The sequence below is a fragment of the Protobothrops mucrosquamatus genome, unplaced genomic scaffold (assembly GCF_001527695.2).
Source record: "Protobothrops mucrosquamatus isolate PMUCROS unplaced genomic scaffold, P.Mucros_1.0 scaffold_22, whole genome shotgun sequence".
Classification (NCBI taxonomy): domain Eukaryota; kingdom Metazoa; phylum Chordata; class Lepidosauria; order Squamata; family Viperidae; genus Protobothrops; species Protobothrops mucrosquamatus.
The window spans coordinates 343,830-355,340 of NW_015386098.1; the positions used below are offsets into that span (position 1 = coordinate 343,830).

Consider the following 11,511-nt stretch of genomic DNA (forward strand, 5'->3'; position numbering starts at 1 on the left):
CAAACCCGTGTTGGCTTTTAGTAATGACTTTGTTTGCCTGTAGGTGTTCGCTAATTCGTTGTTTGATTATCTTTTCCAGAATCTTCCCAGGTATTGAGGTCAGGCTGATAGGTCTGTAACTGCCTTTAATAATATAAAGTTGTCTTAATATACTTTCTATACACAGCTACTATTCAGCTGAGACTGAGAAGAGCAACTGCTGCTGATGCAGAATTTAGCTCACTCACAAGCCTGGTCCTGCTTCCATGGTAGCACTTGTCCTTTTGTGCAGAAAACAGTATTATATTAGGCAGACAGTGGTGAGCATTTACGTAACACACTGTTTCTCTAGCAACTCAAGAAATACATACAACCTAGGATGGAGGTAAAACCCTATCATTTCTCAACAGTCATAGAAAACTGGAATAATCAATTATACTTTGAACAAATGTAAATCAGTGGTGATCAAAAGGTAAACTATAAAATCTGAATTTTAGAACTTAAATTTGTTAGATTTATACCCCCACACTCACACTTTTCTACAGGTATTCAACATGGTATTCATAATGCTCCCTCCTCCTATTTGTCCTCGCAACAGCAACCCTGTGAGAGAGTTTCCACAGCTCATGATGGACTAGTCCAGGGGTAGGCAACCTTGGCTCTTGTATGATTCATGGACTTCAACTCCCAGAATTCCTGAGCCAGCCATGCTGGCTCAGGAATTCTGGGAGTTGAAGTCCACAAGTCATAAAAGAGCCAAGGTTGCCTACCCCTGGACTAGACCATTCTGCTCCTAGTCCAAAACCTTAACCTTATACCACACTTATGGATACTTGTATGGTTTAATGAACTACTTTTCAGTAGTAATCCATTCTTATAAACCATTTAACTCTTGGTACACAAAGTCAGGGATTGAGGGAGAAAATGGATTCTCACCTATTATCTCTTGGTGTTTGGAGAAAACAAGCTATAGTGGTGAGTTGGATCTGCTCCATGAACACGGGAAGGTTGTGATGGATCACCTGGTGGATCACCTCTATAGACTCCGTAAACTACAATTTGAAAGTCATTGGTTATGGGTTTCCTAGCTTTTGATTTTACAAAATTACTTGTAGTTTTACCTTGGCCCTAGCCAGTAGAAATACTTATATTTCTTTCCCCTCTTTGCTTGTTCAGGTGAGGAAAAAATCGTGTATAATATACATAGCAATATTCAGGTAGGACTTGCTATACAATTCAATTTAAATAGCAAGGGATACTATATACCAGTCAGGAACTAGAAACCTTATCTTCATTCACTTTTCTGAATAACTTTCTGAATCACCTTTCTGAATACTTTTCCGATCTGTTTCTGAATACTAATATATCATCGTAGAGCCAGTCATGAACTAAGCAATATGTAAAGACTACATGCAGCTGTTTCCATTATATATAATTAATATTTTATTAAGAAGTGCTACAGATCAAAAGGATCCTCAGTTGATAATCCAAGCCACACATGAAGTTGNTCTTATCAAGTAGTAGGTTGTGATCTACTTTGTCAAATGCCTTACTGAAGTCCAAGTAAATTATATCCACAGCATTCCTCTGGTCCACTAATTTTGTCACTTGGTCAAAGAATGCAATAAGATTTGTCTGGCATGATCTGTTTTTGACAAACCCGTGTTGGCTTTTAGTAATGACTTTGTTTGCCTGTAGGTGTTCGCTAATTCGTTGTTTGATTATCTTTTCCAGAATCTTCCCAGGTATTGAGGTCAGGATGATAGGTCTGTAACTGCCTTTAATAATATAAAGTTGTCTTAATATACTTTCTATACACAGCTACTATTCAGCTGAGACTGACAAGAGCAACTGCTGCTGATGCAGAATTTAGCTCACTCACAAGCCTGGTCCTGCTTCCATGGTAGCACTTGTCCTTTTGTGCAGAAAACAGTATTATATTAGGCAGACAGTGGTGAGCATTTATGTAACACACTGTTTCTCTAGCAACTCAAGAAACGCATACAACCTAGGATGGAGGTAAAACCCTATCATTTCTCAACAGTCATAGAAAACTGGAATAATCAATTATACTTTGAACAAATGTAAATCAGTGGTGATCAAAAGGTAAACTATAAAATCTGAATTTTAGAACTTAAATTTGTTAGATCTATACCCCCACACTCACACTTTTCTACAGGTATTCAACATGGTATTCATAATGCTCCCTCCTCCTATTTGTCCTCGCAACAGCAACCCTGTGAGAGAGTTTCCACAGCTCATGATGGACTAGTCCAGGGGTAGGCAACCTTGGCTCTTTTATGATTCATGGACTTCAACTCCCAGAATTCCTGAGCCAGCCATGCTGGCTCAGGAATTCTGGGAGTTGAAGTCCACAAGTCATAAAAGAGCCAAGGTTGCCTACCCCTGGACTAGACCATTCTGCTCCTAGTCCAAAACCTTAACCTTATACCACACTTATGGATACTTGTATGGTTTAATGAACTACTTTTCAGTAGTAATCCATTCTTATAAACCATTTAACTCTTGGCACACAAAGTCAGGGATTGAGGGAGAAAATGGATTCCCACCTATTATCTCTTGGTGTTTGGAGAAAACAAGCTATAGTGGTGAGTTGGATCTGCTCCATGAACACGGGAAGGTTGTGATGGATCACCTGGTGGATCACCTCTATAGACTCCGTAAACCACAATTTGAAAGTCATTGGTTATGGGTTTCCTAGCTTTTGATTTTACAAAATTACTTGTAGTTTTACCTTGGCCCTAGCCAGTAGAAATACTTATATTTCTTTCCCCTCTTTGCTTGTTCAGGTGAGGAGAAAATCTTGTATAATATACATAGCAATATTCAGGTAGGACTTGCTATACAAGTCAATTTAAATAGCAAGGGATACTATATACCAGTCAGGAACTAGAAACCTTATCTTCATTCACCTTTCTGAGATTGAAAGACTTAGTGGAAAGACTTATGAAAAGGCTAGACAAAGACTTATGATTATATAGTAGCATCTCGGTCAGTACTTGATTCGTTATACATTTCTGATGTACGTCGACAAAGGTAATATATATTAATTATAAAATAATTCTTCACGATGTCTAGTTTTCCTAGGAGTCAACTATTAGGTTCGGTGTGTACTTCAACGCAAGTTTTCCATCACACTTAAAGCTGCAGCAGCAGCAGCAGCATAGAATTATTTTTAGACAAAGGGATGTGCTTCATCTTTGAGTAGTATCAGAATCATACTCATACAAAAGTGGCAACTCTAAATTTAATACAATTTTAATTCCATTAATTACACACAAAACACTGGAGCACATGATTATCCATCCCAAGGGAGATTGCATTTAAACCAATGACCCACGAATATGGCATACAATCTGCTCCCCAATTTGCTCTCTCTATTTATCTGGCATCAGAACCTGGCTGCAGATGGTGAGTTTGAGGACCATTCCACAGAACTAAAAAGTGGTATAATGATTATATATCCAGTCATTTCACCTCCATCTTTCTAGCTCTTTAATCCTCCCTCTTGACCTCATTAGATAGCCTCCAAATGTATTGGTTTAGTCCCTTAAGTCTCAGCCAAAGTGGCCTTAGCAGACATTAGAGATTTTGGACAACATACCTTGCTACCCTCAAGTACAGCATTAACATTATTCAATTTATTCAAGCTATTTTCCTGTGATGACATGAAAATATTCTCCTAAACTGACCACACACCTATGCACACTAAGTCTTCCCAGTGATGACATCTTCTTTCCTTACTAGCCTTGGAATCCAAGTTCCTTGTATTTGCTGGCCATATCATTCCGGAACAACTCCAAGGCTTTCCTCATTGCCTCTTGAGAATCAGCTCCAAAATCTGCAGAATGTTTTTCAGCAATGACACCAATGATGACTTCAGAAATAAACTATATAAGAAGAATCGATGGTGGCAAAGAGAAATAAGGGCAGGGATAAAAAAAAAGGGGGGGGGGGAAGAGACAGAAAGTGAGAGTGTGCTAAAAATGTCAAATAAATGTCAAACATCAAAGCAAGGAACATGATAGCTTTATGTTAACCTTGGTCAGGGCAAGAAAGGAGAAAATATAAATAATAAATACTTAACATTTTTCTCTTAACATGTAAGTGTCTCAGACCTAAGTCAAAGGTTGGCTCATCCATATCTCTACTGGTGGGAGAGAGGTATAAGGTCCTCTAGATATTGCGGCATTACAGCTCTGTTACTCTTAGCTATCAGAGTGAAGGATATTATAAACTACAATTCCCAACAGATATGAAAGATGCTGGGAATTGTAGTCAATTAACAACTGAAGAGTTGCATATTGTAACCTCATGCATTCTTTACGGTTAAATGAAATGATCTCTAAAGAGATTCAGTTCATTAAAACCAAACCAAAAACAATCCAGAAGGATTTGCTTCACTGATCAATAGCCACCAATGTTATTGCTGTCCCGGGGCCACTGGTAAAGAGAAAAGTTATTTCTTTCTAGTGGGAAAGTATAAGGAAATATGCATTTATTTCTGCTGCATGCACTGTGATCAATGGTGATGCTTTTGCAGCTTCACAGCCTCTTCTTGGCTGCCAAGAACAGAATATTGTTTCCCCAGGACAGTTAATGTACCCTGTTGTTATTATTACATAACTGAATTAATGGAAGTCAAATACATGCACTAGTACTACTATACCTGAGTTGACAAGTTGTGGCATAACTCATATTTAAGGTAACATATCTTGCAGTGAAGTTCAATTCTTACAATGGACCTGGAAGGATTATTAATTTATGCTGTAAGCTGCCCAGAGTCATTGGATACAAGATGGACGGCAAATAAATTTCATTAATTAAATAATTTAATTGATTTAACTGGGAGAGAATGTTTCTACTTCAGAGGTTCCTTATGTCTATGAGCCTAATTCATATGTATCTTCTTCCTTTCTCTTTAGTCCAAACAATATAGCAAATAGTATTTACACTTCTGCAACATTTTTCTCCTTATCTACAATTGTGATTTATTTCATTCCTGAAGTTAAGTGAGCTTTGTAAAATAAATCATTTGCCTGAGCTATACATTCCTCCTCTCTCTGTTCTTCCTTTCTAATGTGGTAGCTAAGAAGTGCACACTTTTTCTTGTCAAAAAAAAAGGAAAGGTTTTCATATTTTATTCTCTTTTGGAACAAGTTCCCAAAAGATTGCAAACCTTCCTATTGATATTGGTATTTACAACAGTTTGTTTAGTGACCGTTCAAAGTTACAACAGCACTGATAAAAGGGACATGATCATTTTTCACACTTATGACCACTGCAGCATCCCCATGGTCACATGATTTACACTTGAATGCTTGACAACTGGTTCATATTTATGACGGTTGCAATGGCCCAGGGTCATGTGACTGTCTTTTGCAACCTTCTGACAAGCAAAGTCAATGGGGAAGCCAGATTAGTAACCATGTTACTAATTTAACAACTGCAGTGATTCACTTAACAAATGTGGCAAGAAAAGAGGTAAAATGGGACAAAACTCTCAACAAATTTCTCACTTAGCAACATACATTCTGGACTCAATTGTGGTCATAAGTTGAAGGCCACCTGTAACTAGTGTATCAAAAAGAATACAGATTTCAGTGGATAAACTTTTAGAAGATAATGATAAAAACGTTTTTAAAAACTTTTATCTGACATAGAGTTTGAAGGCATGGAAGTAAACAAAATTGAGATTACCAAAAAACTAATCAAGGAAAAAGATCTGGACATGGAACAGCTCCAACAAGAAATCCCAGACAATGTTTGTTTATGGGGCTTACAAAGTAAGCTGGTGAAAGCTTTGAAGGTGTCTTCTAAATGCCAAAGAGTGATGAAAGGTCAAATCCTTGATGCCTTAGGAATGATTTAAAGGTCAAGATTGTGCAGAGCAAAAAGAGAAATATAAAGTTGGACTATTTGACCATAGATAAACTATTTTATATATTCACTATTGAACTGCATCTTTCAAGTAGTGTCATTATATATTTATTTGTTTGTTAGATTTAAATCCTGATTTTTTTTTCCACCAGCAAAAGGCATTGTATTTCTCCCTCCACAACTGAGCATCTATGGTTTATAGTGGACTTGAACCCTGATCCCCTTGATTATGATCCAATACTTAATCACTACACCATTCTAACTGAACCCTCAAAAATGTACATTGTGCCAATTTAATCAAATGGGGTCTGCTTTCCCTGTGCAACAAATCAGAATTATTGTTAAACCAGAATGGCCATTAGTCTGCTATTCAGCTACTAGAAATTACAGCTTTGTGTCCCTTCCTTTCTCTTTTTTTCATTTTTGCTTTTATTAATCAATAGGTAGCAAATTCAATCAAATGAGAGAGGCTGCGCTGAGGGATCCTTGGTGCTTTCTGACTTGGTTGTTTTCTTGCAGTCATTTCATTACCCAAACTAGGTAACATCATCAGTGTAGTGACTAGCACTGATGATATTACTTAGTTCAGGTAATGAAAGAACTGCAAGAAAACAAACAAGCATAAGGACTGCTCATTTCAATCCTGACCTACAAATATTCTCCTTTAGGGGCTGCATTGTCCAGTTTTTATTTGGGTAATCCATAGTTACCATTTATTGGTAATAACTACTGGCAGAGTGTGATCATCTGATGATTTCTCGATAAACTTTGGCAAATTCAATATTTTATCTTCCTAGGACAAGATTTCGCTGTATGGGCAGTTAGATGGTGTGGCAGCTGACTTGATATATTTACTTCTCTTTCTATTTAGAACGCAGAACAGAGAATAAGGGGCCTTGGAGGTCTTCTAGTCCAACCACCTGCTTGACCTGGGGTAGCATCAGTGGTCAAAAAGTCTAATTGCAAATAAGGCACAGATTCTTTGTCTTAGCAGTAAAGTTGGATCTTCAACATTTTAAAAGGTAAAGTCCTCTTTGACTTCTGTTGACTATGTAGATATGTTCATATAGTGTTCTTTTAAAAATATTTTATTAATTTTCTAATTTTACATTCATAAGTACTTAATAAACAACGTGTTGTGTGGGTCCATTGGTAATTCAGTGGTACATATTAACTTTCTCAGTCTAGTTCCAGTTCTTCCGATAGTATGCATTTTTTCACACTGGGCAAATACAATTCTTGTTACTGTTAATACATATACAATTAAATATAGACATCTTCATCACGTTTTTCTGGTATTGTATATAATATCGATAGTGACAGTTTGTAATATCTTTTCTAGCCAAAACATATCTCAATTGCATTTGCACTTAAAATCCATTTGTTCAATCAATATCCTCAATGTTCAAAGTACTGTATTTCTATCGCTTATAATTTTCTCATAATAAATTATATTTGGTTAACCAAAGGCTTCTCTTATTCAAACGCTTTTAGAATTTTCATATTTCCCATCTCATAACAAAATATAATATTCTACTTACAATTCCTATCCTTCTAATTGTAATAATACTTTTATATCTAACAGTTAACTATTTTCTAAACCATATTCAAACATCTATTTAATAGTATAATATCCCATCTAATAGGTCAAAACCTCTATTTTCTTTAGTCTTACTCTAGCTTTCTTCCTTTGCCAAATAACTTTCCAAGTCAATATATTTGAATCATCAAGTAATTCTTCCTCTGTTTTTTGTATATATTGTTTGGAATGAGGAAGAGAATTTGATTGAAATATTTTTGGAAGAATGCTCAACCCATTTATATTCATTAAACAACCTCCATCTTTCTCCTTCAGTTTTTCTTTTCATTTCTTGTTTGTCAATATTCAGCATTTCTCCTAACAGCTTTATCATCTGTTCGATCAGCTCTTCTTCCTTATCCTCAAATTATTCTGAGATCTTGACAAGTGAGATATCTTTTCTATTTCCGGTATTACCACTGCATCTTCTAATTTTTCATTTGTCTGTATCTGTCTGTTAATTCCTTCCTTTAGGTCCTCCATCTTTGGATCCATTTCTTCTATTTTTTTTTCTGTTTTCTGGGTTACTAGTTCCTTCGTTGTAGTCATTGTCTGAATTTGAAAGTTTAGATTAGAAAAATGTTTTTTTATCTCATTTGCATTATTTTTAGTCTCATCATGAAATAAAACAATTGTCTGTTGGATTGATTTCAACATAGAAAGAATTTCTTTCTGAGATTCATTAACATTTTCTTATTGGTATATCAAGCTGGGAGCTTCGGAGAGAGGTGTTAAAGATGATTTTTTACCATTTAAGGCTAAGTATGGAATGCTTATTTTGTTTTTGTATGTAGTCCAATAGGGTCCCCAACACAGATATGCAGCCCAAGAGTTTTTTTTCCTTTTTCCCAGCTGCAGTCTTCAAAAGTGAAAGTTTCCAAGGACAACTGAAGTCTTATCTGAGTCTGGGCTTCAAGCCAAGTTCCTTTAATAATAATTGTAGTACTATAGTTCTCCACTAGATGTCATTAATGCCATCTTCCAGCTTTTTAAATCCAAACTTATATTACAAACTTTTCAAGTCTCTTTTCTAAAAGTCTCAAAAAACTTTTAGTCCCCAAATTTCACAGCTATATATCTGTATTGGTTCCAAATTAATCTTGTTTTCCCTCAAGCAATTAGTTTACCGCTTTTCTTTTCCTGAGGCAATGGGGCGGAAATTCCCCTTCTCTCTCTTATCGGGGAGGATTCTTTGCTTTGGGTGGTTTTTTTCCAGGAAAAAGTCTTAAAATCATAAAGAGAGGATATAGTCTCACCCAGTTCCATCCATGTTGCTCAAAAGTTACTCGTTAGTGCTTATTTTCTTTGGTTGTCAGCAGCTTCTGACTGGCCACAAAAGTGTAGCCAGTCTTTCCCCCGCCAGTTTGGGGGGCTTCCTTGGATCAAATAGAGGGGTGCCCACCCCTCCATGATCAACAAGGGTCCTCTCCTTTGTCACCTCTCTGAAATGACTTTCGACCCTTTTTAGGGTCCCCAGCGGGGCAAAATTGAATGCAGAAGGTGGAGCCCCATCTTTCTGCACCCATTATGCCACAACGCCTAACCAGAAGTCCCATATAGTGTTCTTGAATGGCAATGACACAGAAATCATTTGTCACTGCCTTCTTCTTGGACTTCCCAATCTAATCTTCTGTCCTGGGATTTTCTGGAGCTGCTCCATTTAGTAGTTATCTCAGTAACAGCTTGCTCTGTTTGAGATCAACCAAGGTCAAAAAGATGCTATCACCCTTGTAGTGTCATAATCTGGTAACAAATAATTAACTGCTTTCTCTTGAAAGATTATTTTTATCAATGTTATACTCCTAAATTGCCCTTTTATTTCATCAAAACTTCATATATCCATTCTAAAATTTAGTAAGCAGACCTACACATATTCAGAATACAAACCTTTCCTTTTCTGTTTAATAATTAGCTCTTTGGGTATACATAGTTGCACCATCATCCTTATCAAGTACATACTTACTTCTAAATATTTGACTGGAATTTTATGCTTGTTGGCATGAGTTTGTGCCAGTGGTGACAGCTCTGCTTCATGGGACCCTTTCTGTTTCAGAATTTTACCCAAAGCACTGAGAACTGTGGTTCCATGTTTCTTGAGTTCTTCTGAGTTCTTCATCTCATCCAGAGTCTTGAAATCTTTGAATTTGACAAAGCGCTCTTGAGTCTCAGGGTGATTCTGGAACATCCTGTGAATTATATAGAGAAATTCAGGAAGAAGCAAGTCAATTGATGCTGAGTCCTCAATCACATATAGCCACCTATGTCAGTTAAGCCTACAAACTCATTTTAGGTACATATATAGACCCTGTTTACATAAGTTACTTAGCTAGTATAGTAAGTTGATGAATTATGAGAGTTGCCCTTTCACTGGATCCTTAGAGAGTGGGATTTCCATTTTTAGAAATTCATTCATAGTTACGTGACTCTCCTGGAACCTATCTCGCCTCTTGAGTATTAAAAGAGAAGTGCTCACCTTTCATTTCAGACTTCAACAAACATTAAAAAAGAGCAGCTGCATAGATTTGAAAGGCAATTTCAACAGGATTATGGATCAGAGCAGAAAGGAACTTACACATAATTTTAATTAAAACTATAATGTTAGGCATGCTTGAGACCATCAGAATTAATAGTAGTGATCATGCCTAATTATGTTAGGTTACATAGATTCAGGGCTTTTTTTGTCATAGAATGCCCAGAATGGAGTTCCGGCACCTTTTTTGGATGGAACCTTGTAGGGTAGGCAAGGCGGGTTGTATGACGTGTGTGAGTTCTGGCACCTTTTTTTTTTTTTTTTTTACAAAAAAAGCACTGCATAGATTTATATTCATAACAATCTTTTGCCATTTGGAAAAATGCTCTAGTCAGAGGTTATTATTTAAGGTATTTAAATCTATGCAACTGGAAATCACTCAGATTAGGGGAAAGTACCCTATATATTGTATCATGCTAGTAATTTTTACATGGCCTCATGTATATGCCTTCTATTTTTCTCTTTCCAGTATTTCCTATTATTAAAATGATATAGCAATCTCCTAGGTGGATAGTTATCTACAGTGTCACCATAACTAAGCCATCTTGTAAATAATATTTAAATTTAAATCTAAATATCTAAATTTCAGATATTTACTTCTTATGGCTCAGTGGGAGATCAAAGATCAAGAAACAGGAGGAAACCACAAATCAACAAATGGAAAGCAGCTAAGCAATTTGATACTACAATGGAATTTTGATATGGGTCAACTATGTACAATAACATGGCCAGATTTATAGCTGGTGCAGGATCAGATGAAGTGTGATGATTTGGGCTACATCAATGGAAAAGACAAACATATTCTATATCCTATTCTGCTACTGAAGCCAGAGGGTAGAAAACACACAGGCCAGGTGTTATTTTCAGTGACCATTTTTGCACTATTCCCCACTGCTACCAATTTCATCCAACTGTCATTGCCAGTGCCCAAAAATATTGCCTATCTGTGTGCTCCTACTGTTCCAAATTATACAGAAGATGGTATGGGAAGAATAATCTTCTTTCATGAAGCCACTCATGAATCTGAAAGTGAGGCCAGCTGACCAGAGGTGTGCCTTGCAAATATTGAAAATCATGGGCGTGCATACTCCGAACTAATCATAAGTCAGTTTCATCCCTCTCTTTTAGCATTTTGTATATTTCCCAGATTCCTTTCATCCCCATTATTCCCCACCTTCCTTATTTTTGACCCTAACATCTATCCAGGTTCCCTGACAGATGGAGAAGATACAGAACAAAGCTCTACTATTTTATCTGGGGAAAAAGAGGAGGCACATTTGTTAACATAATCCTAACATTGTTAACATTTGTTAACTTATGCTAACGACATTTTGAAATCTATATTTTCCTTTAGATGGGGCACCCTCATTTTTGTTTCACTGCATTGTCCAGAGAATAATAATGTTAACTGGGCATTTAATAATAATAATAATAATAATAATAATAATAATAATAATAATAATAATAATAATAATAATAATAATAGTAGTAGTAGTAGTAGTAGTAGTAGTAGTAGTAGTAG

The 11,511-nt window shown here is 36.3% G+C and overlaps 1 protein-coding gene across 1 annotated transcript in view; it reads right to left on the reverse strand.

Annotated features, from left to right (window-relative positions):
• Nucleotides 1-3,126: 3,126 nt before the first annotated feature.
• MB (myoglobin) overlaps nt 3,127-11,511 on the reverse strand; it is a 10,002-nt gene continuing 1,617 nt past the window's right edge. Inside the window, exons 2-3 of the mRNA XM_015831771.1 lie at nt 9,423-9,645; nt 3,127-3,890 (exon numbers count right to left, since the gene is read on the reverse strand). Coding sequence (XP_015687257.1) covers nt 3,744-3,890; nt 9,423-9,645 — 370 coding nt within the window. The 3' untranslated portion in view covers nt 3,127-3,743. The remainder of the gene's footprint in view (nt 3,891-9,422; nt 9,646-11,511) is intronic.